This window comes from Pimephales promelas, chromosome 16, assembly GCF_988280905.1.
Source record: "Pimephales promelas chromosome 16, fPimPro1.hap1.1, whole genome shotgun sequence".
In the NCBI taxonomy this organism is placed as follows: Eukaryota; Metazoa; Chordata; class Actinopteri; order Cypriniformes; family Leuciscidae; genus Pimephales; species Pimephales promelas.
In genome coordinates, this window is record NC_142784.1 from 25391995 (window position 1) to 25408920 (window position 16926).

At 35.5% G+C, this 16926-nt stretch overlaps 1 protein-coding gene across 9 annotated transcripts in view; it reads left to right on the plus strand.

Moving 5' to 3' along the window:
• ncam1b (neural cell adhesion molecule 1b) overlaps positions 1-16926 on the plus strand; it is a 103413-nt gene that overhangs the window by 55350 nt on the left and 31137 nt on the right. For 5 of the 9 annotated variants that reach the window (XM_089121310.1, XM_089121308.1, XM_089121309.1 and 2 more), the window contains exons 6-10: positions 955-1072; positions 1938-2098; positions 2757-2899; positions 3047-3070; positions 16449-16478. In XM_089121310.1, coding sequence (XP_088977436.1) covers positions 955-1072; positions 1938-2098; positions 2757-2899; positions 3047-3070; positions 16449-16478 — 476 coding nt within the window. The remainder of the gene's footprint in view (positions 1-954; positions 1073-1937; positions 2099-2756; positions 2900-3046; positions 3071-16448; positions 16479-16926) is intronic. The other 4 variants (XM_089121311.1, XM_039670770.2, XM_089121312.1 and 1 more) reach the window with 2 other exon arrangements.

The following is a 16926-nucleotide window of genomic DNA, read 5'->3' on the forward strand; positions in this document are numbered from 1 at the left end:
TTTTCTTTTCAAGATGTTTCCAACTCTAACTTTGAACCAATTCTATAGAATCGCCCATATAACCTATTTGACCAGGATTTGTTTCCAGTTATAAAAATGACTGAAAATGTGCTTTTGACTTTCATTATATATACAGTGTGTATATATATATATATATATATATATATATATATACTGTATATATACTGTATATATATTCTGTGTGTGTTTGTATATATATATATATATATATATATGTATATGTATACTGTGTATATATATATATATGTGTCTGTGTGTGTGTGTGTGTGTGTGTGTGTGTGTGTGTGCAACTAAACACCCACACACACCAGGTCCTTGCATTCTTTCTTGTGTGACACAATGAAAGGCTCATTATTTGGATCATTGTCTTCTCAGGTGAGAACCACCTAATTATTCATAAGGGGGTTGGGTCGTTCACTCCCATTGGCATATTGCCTTTCCAATCAAAAAAATGTTTTTCACAATTTAAAACAATCTATTGTTTTATGTGAATGTTTAGGCAGGATGATTTTCAGATTTTTTAAGCAAAAACTCTAGGCGACAACATCCATTAGTCAAAAGTCTTGTGGGCACATATTTAGTATGTGATTTGTGGCTTTATTTCAGAAACTTTCATTTTGATTTTTTTCAATAACCATGCATAAACAATATTGTACATGTACATACATGTTGCTCACATATTATGGTGGCCCTGTTTGTGCTAAATAGAATGAAATTTCACCTGTGCCATTAATATGTTTATAAGCAACTGGAAAAAAAAAGCACACATATCAGGGCATTTCTAAATATCTCAAGGACCCCCAAAACACCTTAGACCCCAGAGGGTTAAGGAAGAAATTATTTGAATAGGTGTTATGTTGTTTTAAGTCTTGAGGTTTTTTATTTATTTTTTGGCTCCACATTTCAAACCTGCAATCTTTTTTTTCTGTTCAGTCCTGCCCACTATAAGAATCCGTCAAGCTGAAACGAATGCCACTGCTGACAATGGCTTCTCAACCCTACTGGCCTGTGATGCTGATGGATTTCCTGAGCCGATGGTGACCTGGGTGCGGTAAGTAAAATCACCCCAGTAGAAACAAAGCACTACCGAAACACTGGTTTTGCTGCACCCTTTTTGTGGATTAGGAGTTTAAAGCAAGACAAAAAAGCCTCTGAATAAATGAAGAACTTGTGGATGACATGGAATAGTGAAGAACACCATTAGTACTTTTAAAGGTTGTGCGTACTCTCTGCTCATGGAGGAGAGAACGTGAGACACAAATCCCTCGGGATGATACAGCCTCAAGGATCTTTTGTTCGGTGTTGTAGGGGGGTGGGGGTAAAGAAGGTGTTTATTTGACTAGAATAACTTGGGTCCTCTCCTCTGACAAGGGTTATGGTATATTTATTACCAGTTTGACCTTAAATCAAGGGTTCGACACCATGGTCAAGAATCCAATGAATTCAAGAGTGTCTGCACAAAGACCACTAATAGAGGGGCAAATAGAAGTAGAATAAAAGCCATGTAGCTGAAAGTGGTTGGCTAACACCGTTTCCGATTTTGAAAGTGGTTGGCCAACACCGTTTCCGATTTTCTTTTATACAGTTTTTCATCAGTAAAATCTCAGTAGGTGAATATTGAAAATAGAGCAGTGGGGAAAAGTGTGTGTTTGTATACAGTATATTAATAATATTTTGAAACTACAGGGTCTAAATGGAATTAGTGATCCATTGGTTTATTTATATTACATTAAAACGCATGTTAGTTGTGATTAATTATGATTTATTCGATTTGACAGCACTACTATTATTAATAATAATTCTTATAATCTTGCATGCCTAACAGAACAGGCTCTTTGAAGGGAAAAAAAATATTCCGATTTTTTTTTTTCCTCCTTGCTCTATTGTTTTAATAAGTTAGCACTTTCTTTCCTCAGGAACAACATTCCACTGGAGAGCGGGGATAAATACAACTTCAATGAAGACGGCTCAGAGATGACAATACAAGATGTGACAAAGCTGGACGAGGGAGATTACACATGCATTGCTTCGAATAAAGCTGGGAAGAGCGAACAAGAACTTAGCCTTAAAGTCTTTGGTAAGAATCCATGAGAGATGGAGTCTCACAGGAGTCTAGAGGTTTGACAGCACTTTGTCGATGTTTAAAATCCAGCAGTGACAAAAAATAAATAAAGAATTCAGTTTTATTCTGCAGAGAAACAAAAGTTTAGTTGCATGACTATATTGTTTTTACCTTCAGAAAAAGTCCACTGACTGTTTTCTTTTTTCTGTGAAAGTATTTTTAAAGTTGTTGTTTTTTTTTTAATCAAACATTAAGTAAATTTTACTTTTTTCTGTGGAACACAAGGGAGATATTTATATCCTTCATACAAGGAAAGTAAATAGAGAAGGATGTGGCAAAAAAAAAAATCACCTTTTAGAAGTAGTCGTATGATCTTATTTCATGTCTTCTAAAGTCAAAACGAAAGTTTGTGTTAGAGACAGACTGAAACTGAAGACAGACTGAGACAGATTGAAAAAAAGTTGCTGTCAAATCACATTCACACTTCCGTGTGTCCAGAAATATGCTGAATAATTAGCTAGGGACATGAAAACCATTTTTTTTTTTATCATTTACTTTTAATTATCATTCGTCAAAAAATCTTTTGTGTTCCACAAAGTAAGTCGTAGGTTTTCAACATTTAGACTGAATGTAATTTAGGAGTCATCTAACCTTTTAAAATGTGTCCCCTCAGTGCAACCCAAAATCACATATTTGGAAAGCCAGACTACCACGGAAATGGACGAACGGGTCACGTTAACATGTGAGGCCACCGGAGACCCCACACCCACCATTACCTGGAGCTTTGGCACCAAAGTCTTCACAGAGGGAGAGCAGGTAACACCAAACGCACAGGCATGGGGTCTCCTCGGGGGCTAGAAGTGTAGCATGTTCATCGTGGTTGAACAGACAGGCAGTTCAATGATGGAGTCGTGGTGCACCTGCCTCTGGCTGTTTCATGCATACAATTCTTTTTGTCTGCAGGAGCACCAAAAGAGGATTTATCAGGTATGAGATCAGAAGGTCAGGTATAGTAACGAGCCACTTAGATCTGTTTCTTAATTCCAATTTTTCCGAAAATGGCTCTGATGTTGTCTGCTTTCTTAAGACGTTTGCTTATCGTTACCATATGGTGTTTCGATTTCCTGAAGTTCAAGTCATGATACTATCTGCAGTTGTTGATGTGTGAAAAAGACGTGCATGGTGGGGAAATTGCAATGCTATTGCAACGATTCCAGACAGGAAAAGTGATGATGGATGAGCTCTAAAAATTGCCTGTTCCACAACCTAGTGTAATGGCTACAGAGGCTGCTTTGTGTTTTTTTTTTTGGCAGCATACAATAGGCCTGCTCCCGATGCTAACGCTATTCCAAACACTAGGTAAATGAATTATGCTGCTGCCTAAGATGCCTTGATTTAACCTGATTCTAAGGCAGCACAGCATTTCTTCTTTGCACAGAAGGCAATACCAGAATGCATTGCAAAAAGCTCACATTGCAATTTCAAGATTGCAGAGAAAAGGTTAATTATAAATATACTTCAAATATATACAGGTTGTTTTACAAAGACCCCTTACTTCTCAAAAGATAAAGGGTAATTTGATTTTTCATGTCATGACCCTTTAAAAATTAGAACTACTAAAACACTTTCTTCATTCAATATTTATGTGTGCAATCTTTTTATGCTTGTAAGAGTTTTACACCATTAGCTTCGACATGCTAATGTATATGAAAATCTGTTGAAGTGATATTTGTGTTCAAGGATAGATGGATGGATGGGTAGACTGTGCATAATAATTACTTATGAGCAGTGCTATTTTATTATTTATATACATTATAGTTTTAATTAATGTTTAGAATTAGCTTTTATTTTCATATTTTCACCCAAAAGTGAAAATTATGTCATTAATGACTCGCCCTTATGTCGTTCCAAGCCCGTAAGACCTCCGTTCATCTTCGGAACTCAGTTTAAGATATTTTACATTTAGTCCGAGAACTTTCTGTCCCTCCTTTGGAAATGCATGTACAGTATGATATACTGTCCTTGTCCAGAAAGGAAATAAAGATATCATCAAAGTAGTCCATGTGACATCAGTGAGTTAGTTGTTTTGAAGCATCGAAAATACTGTACATTTTGTTCCAAAAATAACAAAAACAACGACTTTATTTAGGATTGTGTTGTCTTCCGGTTCTGTTGTCAAGCCGCTTTTTTTTTTTTTTTAGTTTTCTTCAGTTTTAGTTTATTTTTAGTTGGCAATTTAATTGCTTCAACTTCAACCTATTTTCACATTTTTATTTAGTTTTTCATCTAATATTTGTATTTTATTTCAGCATTTAACTACATTGAATCGGCCCACTAGATTTTGGAACAGAGTTATTGTCCTCTATCCTTGAGGTAAATACAAAATGAATTATTTCTTTGAAGCCTCAAAAATAAGCTTGATTCGGTTCTTGCTGAGTCACCGTCATCACAGGGTTCCTGAAGGAGCATTTTTTATATAAGCTCTTTGTTGGACCGCTTTGTCATTTCCTGTGTCTTCTTGTCCAGTCTTGCTCATCTCATGTGGGTGTTGGGTTGTCATGATTGCCAGCATCTCTTCACTGTATTTTTTTCATGGTTACAAAAATGATTAGCAGGTTTCTTTGGCTGTAAATTTGGTAGCGTCAAGTATGACCAGCTGTCTCTGTTGATTTGTCTTTCTGTCAACATGAAATCAGAAATGATTTACTTTTTTTAATAAACATTCCTGGTTTTATTAGGCGTGATTTATCAGTGCATGTTATTTCAGAGGGTTAAAAAATGCATTAAAATGGAAAATTCCCTCTGCTTAAATTATTTAGTTAGTTTTGGTATATAGCTTTTTTTGTCCATCAGGAAAATATACATAAATAATGAAATAGTCAACTGGCTTGAGTGTTTTTATATTTACAATACCACGAAAAGTATACAACCAAGATGTACTATATAAACAATAACAAATAATATTTAAAATGTTCTATATCTCTTGATTTTCTTTCATGAAATCAAAAGTTATCATATTTACTTTTTCTCAATACACCTTCCTGGTTTTACTGTGTATGATTCAGCAGAGCATGTTGTTCCAGAAGGGAGAAAATCATCAGTGTAAAAAATATATATATTTTTTTTAAAGCCAGTTTCGATCATATTTACCAGGGGTGCCATTAATTCTGAGCACGACTGTAAATCCATCAAGAAAATATTAATCAATTACCAAATAGCTATCAGGATTTGAGCGTAAACAGTGTATTAAATGCACAACAAAAATGTTTGGGGTGAAATCAAATCCCACTCTGTTATTTTCCTAGTTGCACATCAATATCGCTCAGAAATGTCACATTACTGAAGTTAAAGTCCCTGTAAAGGCAATTCTAAAAAAAAAATTCTAAACACAAATGTTAGAAATGTATTGCTAAAACATATTACAACAACTGTGAACTGTGAAGTACTGAATTGTGGAGTTAAACAGTTTTTCACACACACACACACACACACACACACACACACACTGCTATTTTCCTGATTTTTTGGGCGGGGCTCAATTACGCACTGGAGCTCCTGAGCTCCTAGACACGCCCCTACTTGATGATGCACTGGAGCCCCTGAGGCTGGCCCCTCCCTTAACAATAGGCAGTAGCAGCGCACATTTGCATCAGTTCGCCCCTCAATCGCAAGTTACTGTCAGTACTAGTTACTACAGTCTACAGTAGTGATCATTTTACACAGGATAGATTTATAAACTGTCGTGTGAGACAACTGGGATTCACTGATAATATCCACTGTTACTGGTAAATGGGCCGAACCGACTATCTCTCACCTTGGCATTCATCTCCCCGTCCCGAAAGAAGTATCACCTAATATCACCGACACCGTCCCTCGAGTGGGTGTGGTTTCAGTGAAGCCAGTGACCCCAGCGTTTGAAAGTAGAGAATAATGCACATTTTTTTCAAGATTTTAATTGCTTACTTTATATATTACACACAAATTTGGCTGGGTGGCTACTAACACATTTTTCTGTGGTGTGACAAACTCAGAACACATACTTAAAGAGCTCCTGTCATAGCATTTGAAATGTTCCTATTTTTTTTTTTTTTTTGGGAGTTCCCAAAAATAGTTTAACGTGCATGCAAGGATAAAAAACACTTTATTTGTCTTATAATATGCATTTATTTTTACCTGATTTGCTCAACGACTCCCAAATGATTAGTTCGACGATTCATTTTCCCAAACACCTCCTTTGAGTGACGTGAATCTGCGGCGATTGGTCAAATCACCCAGTCAGTTGTTATTGGTAAACCGTAGGCAGAGATTGTTGGCAACGGAACGCCCATAACCAGGATTATAGCTTGTCAAGTGTTAAATTGTATGTAGTGTTTGAACAAATGTGTCAGAAAAAGAGCACTTTCCACACGGTCCCTTACTCGCGTCTCCGTCAAGAGTGAGCTTTCCCGGCGAAACTCACATTGCGGTGGCTTTTGAGGGGCAGTGCTTCTTATATAGAGCGAAAATACGGAAAATTAAGCTTGTGAAACGTTGTTAGCCTCGCCTTTTTAGCGGCAATGGGGTTTAAATAACTTTTGGCTTAGTCGTTTAGAAGGTAATTGCCTTAGAAGCTGCGCGGAGTGTGCACAACACAGGAAACATAACAGCAAACATTATTAATAATACTTACAGATTGTGATTCGGAGGACGAACTTGATTAATATACACTGGCTACTGAGCCCTCCTTCGGGAACAACCGGCTTGCGAATCCACATTTGAATTCATTTAGGTTTTTGAATGATTCGTCATTAAAATGATGAGAACACAAGGTTCGGGAGTTGCAAATATGAACTCACCACTGATTCTTCACATGCTCGTCCCTGGGTAATGAAAACAAGTGGCTGAACTGTCTTTGCAATGTAGAACACACCGTCTTCTCGACATGATGCTATTCAGCTGAAGTATTTGAATACACTTACGTCTGCGCGTGCTGTAACTGGGCGCGGTCAATATGCCAACGTTTTGCATCTACTGTACGTCACGACGAAACAGCTAATGACTCGTTTCAAAATCAATTCATTTTATAGACTCGGAGTCGACTCTCACTTTTGAAAGACAATAACTTTATATACGGTGCACTTTCAGATATAAATCTTTGCAGGATGTTTTCATTCCCTTAGAGCTATAGTCCACACTACATGAACAGTCATTTTCAAAAATCCATGATGGGGGCTCTTTAATTTTGACTTAACAGGGACTTTACATGTGAATCCTGTTTAATTCTGACTGTAAGTAGTCTGAAAAAGACAATCAACAGTTAATATTTCTAATAGTCACTTGTGAAAAGCAAATTGCCTAAACACTGCTAATTATTTTTGAATGTGTCACTTTGCTGTTTCAACAGTGTTATACAGAACATCACATTGCTTGAAGTGGGACTTTTTAAAAAATTTTTTGGGTGCATAATCTTTTTTTCCTCCAAACAGTATTTTACTGGGTGCTTCAGATGAGGAATTCCTTAATAACTCAATGTCATGCTATAATTTCTTTGCTCGCGGATGTGAGATTGGTTTATTGAAAATATTTACTACACCTTTAGATCTTCTTGCTCCGCATGATGCATGTTTCTAGCTTCTCCGTGCCCTCTTTTACATAGATGTGTGTCATGTACAGTATTACACTTGTGTGAATGTGCATTGAAATAGTTCCGTGTCTTGAGCTTCCTGTCGTTTTAAAATTAATGTTTTTCTTCCCTCAGAAAGACCCAGCTCATATCTTATCTTCTGATTGTAATAGTTGGGTCAATAAAAAATGAGTCGAGGACTGTCATATATTGCAGTCCCTGGGCCACTTACCAAGGTGCCAGACAAATGAGCGGGTCATAAAAATGGCAGGGTAGAAGCGCCGCAGGGCGATAAAGAATTGGCCACGGACGACAGCTTATCACAATCCGGTTGAAAGACAAGAGAATTCAACCTCTGAATAAGATCCAATACATCAGCCACTTTTTCTCTTGTCTTCTCTCTGTAGTGCATCCCTTTCTCTGTCTTCTTTGAGGAATCTGTTGAGCATATTAAAGGGATAGGGAACCAAAAATGAAACTTTGTTCTTGTACTTACTCCTGTGTTTTGCCAAACCTGTATGACTTTTTAATTTGGCTGTACGGCTATTAAGCAGACTGTTCAAGCTGCAGCTTTGCATACAATGAAACATTGCAAATAATTATTTTCTTATTATATATGTTTTGTCTTTTAAAACACAAAATATAACATTTGAGAAGCATGCTTAAAAAAATGCCGATCTGTTTAAGAAAAATAAAGTTAAATGTAATATTATTGTATTGTATATGCCATATATCTAATATAATATACGATATTATTTTTTTTAATTCACAATTTTGCCTTGATCTATTTTTTGTTTTACGTTTAAAGATTAGGTATTTTTAATTGAGAAGTTAGACATGTCAAATGTGACACTAAAAACTTAAATAAATAAATGCATATCATTTGAATGTTCTTCATCAAAGAATCCTGAAAAATGTAATCACAGTTTACTAAAGAAATAAATGAACAAGCAGCACAACTATTTTTTTAACATGGGTAATAATAAGAAATGTTTCTTGAGCGGCAAATCAGCATATTAGAATGATTTCTGAAGGATCGTGTGACACTGAAGACTGGCATAATGATGCTGAAAATTAAAGCTTTACCACCACAGTAATAAATTAAAAGTAAATTCTAAATATTTGAAATTGTAATAATATTTCACAATATTACTGGTTTTTATTTTATGCTTATCCATGGAAAAGATCCACTTAGACAATCCGCTAGAAAGTGTTCCACAGCAGAATAATGAAAGTCAAATAGTTTTGTAATGTCATGAGTAAATAATCAGAATAATTTCTTATTGGCTGAACTGTCCCTTTAACATAATGAAGCCCAGTAATAAAACGGACACTGAGTGTGGGAAGATCAAACCGTACAAGAGCAGTTTCATTTGTAAACCCCACAGACACACTCCAGAGTGCATGTGTAGGGCAGCTCTTGTTTTCAGACACAATGCCCTTTCAGATTAATGCCCTCTGGTAGTGCCGTCATTGATAGCCTTTCCCATTCGTGCCAGTGACCCCACAGCGAGAGAAAAGTGACCTATTCCCCGAGCTTGGTAAACCGCTTTTCCTGGCAAACTGTGGCTGATCTGATGCAACCGAGATATGGACACTGTCCCTCTCATGGTAGTTCCATTGAAGCCTAAGATTTTCACATCGGCCTTGTTGATATTCAAGAGGGAATATATTAAAGTAATCTTCCAGGTTAAATACAACTTTTGCGCTATTATCAGTGTCTGTGGCACGTAGATGATTATTGCATTTCTGATTAAAGATTTTGAAAACTAGAAATGTATTAACTAGTGCAAAATTAATTTATTCACTTAAAAAGAGAAGTCCATTTCTCTTTGATCTGTTGAATTAAAAAGAATCATTGTTCTATGAAAATGCTGTAACTTCAAGTATCAATTTGCACAAATGTCTCGTTCTGAAATCATCATTGGTATGCCTAGTCACGATTATAAAGAGCAAGCAGAATAGATGTTGTTGTTTTCTTTCTAACAACAAAACACTAACTATAAGAATAAAATCTGCAGCTGAAAACTTGTTTTGTTTCTGGCTGCGCAGCAGCTGTTGCTCTGCTTGTCCTCCCAAATAAATGAAGTGAGCAGTGTGGAGTGGAAGCAGAGTTTCAAGATTTAGCTTGAAGCATTTTTTCTTTTTTTTTTTTTTAAAGCTGTAGGATTATCTCTTGTCTATATATATATATATATATATATATATATATATATATATATATTGTTAATAGACTGTTAGTAATCACAAAAAAAATACAATGTACAATACTATTGGTAAGAAAACTATCAAAAATATCACTTGATATATTCATGTAATTCCATTCTTCTTGTATACACTACTTTTCAAAAAAAAAAAAAAAATTTAGCAATGATGCATTACATTGATCAGAAGTGTCAGTAAAGAAAGACATTTACAGTATATTGTTAAAAACAATTTTAAATAAATTCTGTTCTTTTGAACTCTATTCATCATAAACAAACTAAAAATAAGTGTATCATATATGTTTCTCGACACGGAGCCCGGAGTAATGATGCTGAGAATTCAGCTTTGCCATTCTATTATCTCTATCTATTTTTTAGAGATGTTTCTTGTCCAGTAAATCAGCATAGAATGATTTCTGAAGGATCATGTGACACTGAAGAGTAATGATGCCACAAATTCAGCTTCACAGGAATAAATTACATTTAGATCTTTAATAGTTGTAGTAATATTTAATAAAATTACTGTTTTTACTGTATTTTTGATCAAATAAATGCAGCCTCAGCAAGCAAAAGAGACTTATTTGAAAAACATTAAAAAATCTTAATATTCCAAACTTTTGAACAGTAGTGTACTATTCTCTCAAATTATCCCAAAAAGCAGCTACGTTTAATTTTAACAAGATTTCTGATCATTTCTGTCTGATCTGAATGTTTTGTGCAGCATTATGAGTAAATTAGTGTTTTGACACTGGCACTTTAAAGGAGTAGTTCACTTAAAAAAAAAAAAAAAACTTTTGGTGATCATTTACTCACCCCCATGTCATCCAAGATGTCCATGTCATTCTTTCTTCAGTCGAAAAGAAATTAAGGTTTTTGATGAAAACATTCCAGGATTTTTTTCCAAAAAATGGACTTCAGTGGGAACCAAACGGTTCAAGGTCCAAAAGACACTTTCAGTGCAAACTGCAAACTGTTCAAAGGGCTTTAAAAAGATTGCAGCCGATGAATAAGGGTCTTATTAAGCGAAACGATCGCTCATTTAAAAAAAAGTAACCAAGTTTAAGTTTTATAAGGTCAAATGCTTGCCTTGCTCTGTTCTGTGATGTGCGTTCGTGACTCTCCTGTTCGAACTCGTTCATCAAAATGAACGAATCTTTTTCCGAGTCAATTCGTTCGTTTCGTTCGTAGAATGAACCAAATGACATTAGTTCATTTTGATAAACGAGTTCAAACATGAGCATCACAGAACAGAGCAAGGCGACCATTTAAGCTTATAAAACTTTTTTTTTTTTTTTTTTTTAAATGAGCGATCGTTTCGCTTGATAAGACCCTTATTCATCCTCTGGAATCATTTAAAGCCCTTTGAACAGTTTGCACTGAAACTGTCTTTTGGACCTTGAAACATTTGGTTACCAGTAAAGTGTATTATATGGAGAAAAATCCTGCAATGTTTTCATCAAAAACCTTAATTTCTTTTCGACTGAAGAAAGAATGACATGGATAGGTGAGTAAATTATCAGCAAAAGCTTTTTTCAAAGTGAACTACTCCTTTAATGCCACTGTCCCACGTGTGCTCCAGACTCCTTCACTCCACCGCACAAAACTTTTCTAAGTGTTCTTTTGCATTTTATAATTAACACCTCATGCATTTGGAAATACCCTCATGGTATCGCCGAAGCACAATGTGATTCTCGAATTAGCTCCGGTTTAATTTGTGTTATTGAGGAGTTTATAAACTCTTGCTTGAATAAGCTGCCAAGTTCTAGATCTGCCAGGGCATACCTGCAATTTGTTCATTGTTCATTTGAGATATCAGAGCAGGCCTGAGGCGTCGTGCACCTGATGTAATCAGAATGATCATCATGTAATAATGTCAACAATAATCTGAACATTTCATTTACACAAGCAGCTTGTTCATTTTGCTCTGGTACTTTATTCTGCTTGAAAATATCATTCAAGCATTCGCCATTAGCCTAGGGCTCTAGTTTATACTAAGATATTAACTTTAATTAGTAGCAATTACACGGCATTGCAGAATAAAAGGCATTGATCATAACTGTTTATCCCATGCGGGTCTCCAGGGAAGTAGTTAGCCAAATGAAAGCTGCAAGGCTAGCAGACTCAGCCTGCTGTCATCATAACAACCCTGCAAGGGTTTCACTTTTTTTTTTTTATGATGCTCTAGCAAAATGACTTGCGCTGTTCAGTTCTTGGCTTTTTTTGTTGTTGTTGCAAACACAGTACAGAGACACATTGTTCTGCTCAAGTGCACGAATGCTCCATTCACAACGCCAGTGACGTGATCCCATTCATTTGCAATGGAGGTCTGGCGACTTCCGGCGACACAAGCGACAGTGACCATTGGTGAAAGAATGTAGGCTTCATGTGACAAAATTCTGAATTTTTTACTTTAGAGTACAGACTGTCAGTGTCATAATACGATGAATGGCATAATAAAATGATGTGTGAAATACAAATTGTCAACGTTCACACTGCGAGCCTAACTCAATTTACTCAGTGCTCAATTTCGGTTTATTGCTCTGATCTTAATTTTATTTTATGTATAGCTGTTCACATTGTTGTTTTAAATCAGATTCCAGTGTGAACAGATCATGGTCGTGGACTGACCTACTGTCATACGGAAGCAAACACTAAGGACATTATTTATAGTGTGATATGCTGCCGAAGCCAGCGAATTTAGGCGCATGCAGGATGAGAAAAAAAATAGATTTTTTTTTCACGGTCTACGTTTCACAACCGTCTTTATAACGTTGTGACGGTATGTAAAATCTTACATCTGAACTGGGCCAAGTTTATTTAATTAACATGACCAGGAGCTCTCTCCTGTCCCAGCAATCCACAAAAATCTCACTGATATTTGAAAGACTCAAAAGGGACATTTTATTTGGTTGTTCCGAAGTGGAAAAAGGCTTCAGGGGGGGATAAGGCCAAAATAATAAGCAAAGTTATGACTTTGTTGTTCATTTTGAAAGGCTAGAAATTGGTTCCCCTCAAAGTTCTTACTTCCTCTCTATCCAAACATAGGAGAAAAACATGGACACAAACTAAATGGCGTCCACTTCCTAAATAAACTAAAAGATTAATAATTAGAAACCGTTTCAACTTAAAGCTCTTTTAGGCACATCAAGGAAAATTGATTAGCAATAATTAGCCAGGTCTGCTTAGGTGAAGTCAAAGTCAAGTCAAAGCGTTTATTGCCATATGCACCGTGAGGGAAAAACAAGTTTTCCCAGTACGATGAAATTCTTACTTTGCTGTCCACAATGAATGCCAGGACCAGTGTTGGGTAGGTTACCTTAAAAAATAATTAATAATTAATTATTAACTTAACGAGCATACAATTTATACTCACCTGCTGGTATTTCGATGTCATTTTATTTTACTTAACCACTATTAATGCATCTTTTTTTTTTAAATAAATAAGGAAATGTACTTTACTAATAAATGTAAGAAAGTATATGGTATAAATGCATTTGAACAAATGAATAAATGTTCAAAACTTGTGTATTTAAAAAAAAAAAAAAAAAATTAATTATTAGGTACTAATTACTCTCTCTAAAAAATATTTAAATACTTTTAATTACTAATTACTTTCAAAATCCCATATCAATCTCAACCAGCTGAATAATACAAGGATAGACATGAATCTGTTTGAATTTTTTCAAATAATTACTACAAAATTGCATGAATTATCCTTAAACAGACCAAGGTGGAGAAGGTTACATTATAAAAACCTAATTTTTAACATCAGACAATACATTTTGATGTTAAACCCACTATTGTTTTATGTCTGATCTCATGACATTTCACACTTTTTTCACACATATTTTACAATAATTCATACGAATTTGTACGAGAATTCAGACGCCTCATAAAATGCATACGAATCGCTGTGAGATCGGATTGATCTATACACAGACACAAAATAAAAATGCTATAGAATAAGAATTAGACTTAAGGAGTATAATTAAATATAGTAAATCTATATATGCAAATGTGCAATACTGACTGTGCAATGCAATAATACTTTAAAGTGCAATTTGAGTGCCTCTCCTTGATAAATGGCAACATTAATTAAAGATGTGCAATTGATGCAACAATTTGTCCTAATATTCAACTATGAGATTAGACTAATCTATCTCCAAATGCTATCTGTTATTTAAAAGTCGAATAGCTGAGGGGTAGAATGAGTTCTTAAGCCTGGAAGCCCTGCATTTTACACTTCCACACCTCCGTCCTGGGGGTAGAAGTGTGAACAGTCCATGTTGGGGGTGGGTAGGATCCTTAATGCTAAATGCAGCTCTCCTGTGGACTCTGTGGTGAATGGCCTGCAGAGAAGGCAGTGGATTCTTCATGATCTTCTCCACAGTCTTCACAATTCTCTGCAGACGTTTGCGGTCCCTCACAGTAGTGGTTTTATACCACATGCTCATCAAGAAGTTATGGAGGATCTTAGTTGACGTGCCAAACTTCCTCAGTATCCTAAGGAAGTACAGCCGCTGTTGTCCCTTCTTGACCAGCTAGGTGGTATTACAGTAAGTGTCCAGGTGAGATCCTTACTGATGTGGACCCCCAGATACTTAAAACTACTCACCCTCTTTTTTTCAAGCTCTTTTACAATAAATTGTGCAACTACCCACAAGGAGATATAAAGCACACTTTCAATCTTAGCACACATGCTAATGTCTGAGACAAAATGACCGCTGAGTTTCCTCCCTGATAAACCAGTGTCAGCTGGTCACCGTTAAAGCTACACTGTGTGATTTTTACCCTCATCTAGCGGTAAAAATGTATATGATCATCCAGTGAATATTAGTTTCTGTTCCTCTCAATTTTGATTTCGTTTTAACTCCTACGGTGGCCAATGTAGTCCAAGAATAACATGGCTTCCAGTTCGACCTCGTCCATGAGTGTTAACTCAAAAGTAAACGCGAAAAGCGAAGCTTGAATTAACGGGTATGTCCCTCTTTGGCTAATGTACATTCAAGATGGAGGGGCAACATGGCGACCGACATTATAACCCCTTACCCGTATCGTATGTATTTTCAATGGCATATTATACACTCACGAGAATACTTTATTACTTGAACGAAGTAAATATACATTAATGAGCACATATATTTTTGAAAGAACTAAGTGTTTTTAGCCAAGAATAAACTAAAAGAGTTACACAGTGTAGCTTTAAGCCTTACATTGAGGAGAAAGAGAGAGAACAACGAAAACACACCAGAACATTGCACACATAATAAAAAAAAAAACAATTACACCCTAGGACGTAAGAATGATTGAGTTTAATTAGTTGACTGATCGATCGTTAATTTGGTTAATGATTTAATGCACAGCGCACTGTGGTTTAGATCACAACACTCTCCAACAGCAGAATTGTACTTAGTCTAATTCATATATTCATATGTCATTCGTTTTCTAAAGATATGGCCAGACATTCAATCTACCAAGAACAGATCGACAGCATTAGGAAGTGTCTTTACAATAGTACAGAGGCAAGAGATGATGTCGTTGGTGGTGTGACGGGGCATTAGTGTGGTGTTATATTGTTGTTCTTGTGTTTTGTCTGGTGATAAATCTGAATGTGTTCTAGCATGGCAAGTGATTTCCTGTCCATTTCATCGTTTTACTAAGCATGTGCACGCTCAGCCTCCACGTGAAGTGATGTGAGTCCAAAGAGAACTTCTGCCACTTTCATTGGGAAAGTGTTGCATGAAGTGTTTATCTGTGTTTAATGAAAGTATTCAGTGTATCCCAAGAAATGAAGTGGTCCTGTTCTCTGCAAATTGAAAAGGAAGTTATTACATAAAGCATTTTATTTTTTTTTTATTGATATTAGTAGCACTGATTTTTTTTAAGAACCGCTTTTTAAGTCACTATAATGCTCTGCAAAAATCTTTTTTATCTTGTTTTCCAGTAATACCCTTAAAACTAAATCTATTTTCTTGAGAGGCAAAATTATAGATAGTAAGAGTTGTTTAAACCTCACTACATTTTTTTTGGGGGGAAACAAACAAACAAACAAACATTTTATTGCCCATGGGGTAATAAAAACACACTTAATAAAAGATCTATTCTCTTAAAATATAAAGTGCCGTCTTATCCTCCACAGTTTTGCTTTTCAATTAAGTTTATCTTGTTTTAGGGATGGTTTTAATGTTTTTATTTTACTTCAAATTCAAGACTTTCACTTTTCCTCCCCTATGCTTTTTCATAAAGCAACAATAATTGTATATGTATTACTTTATGAGCTATAAAATATGAATGTGTAAGCTCATTTTAATTAACAAGAATAAATGACCAGCCTATTCAAGTCTGTTTAACTGAATGAGTGTGTGATGCTAAAAAAGAGCAAAACCTTTAATCTGCTTTTATTCATTTTATTTGATTAAAACAAATTGCATTACTTTGTAATATTGCTTTTTATCCCATATGCTAAATCAGTAAACATGTCTTGATTGTGCAATAACAGAGGATTCCTTCTAAAGGACTGCTTTGCCTCTTTGTGTTGTGTTTTGTCTGTTCTTCGCAGGCCTCTTGGACTCGGCCCGAACAGCACAAGGTAGAGATTCCATATCCATGACTCCATAAACTAAATTATGAAGATAGCCATCAACTCTATAAACCTCCTCTTTCCTGTCCGATCAAATCTCAGAAATCTCATCAGATCCATCAACTGAGTTATGATGACGTCTTTGTTTCACCTGAGATAGTTTTCACTTTCTATTCAGTGCATGCTCTTTTTTCCATTTAGTCAAGTCATTATGACATTGTTTTATTACATTATGCCATCATAATCATGACGGCTGCATTCTTAAGGTTTCATATTTAGAAAAAAAACAAAAAAAAACATTATATTGTCTAATCATGTTTTTCCTTTCCCCCAAAAAATATGTTATTATGATTTGATGTATTTTTCCTTTAAGTATTTAATGTTGCACAAAATGCTTTTTGTTGTTGTTCGCACCGAGACGTTTCCTTTCCCCCCGTGACAAAAATAGACATTTGAG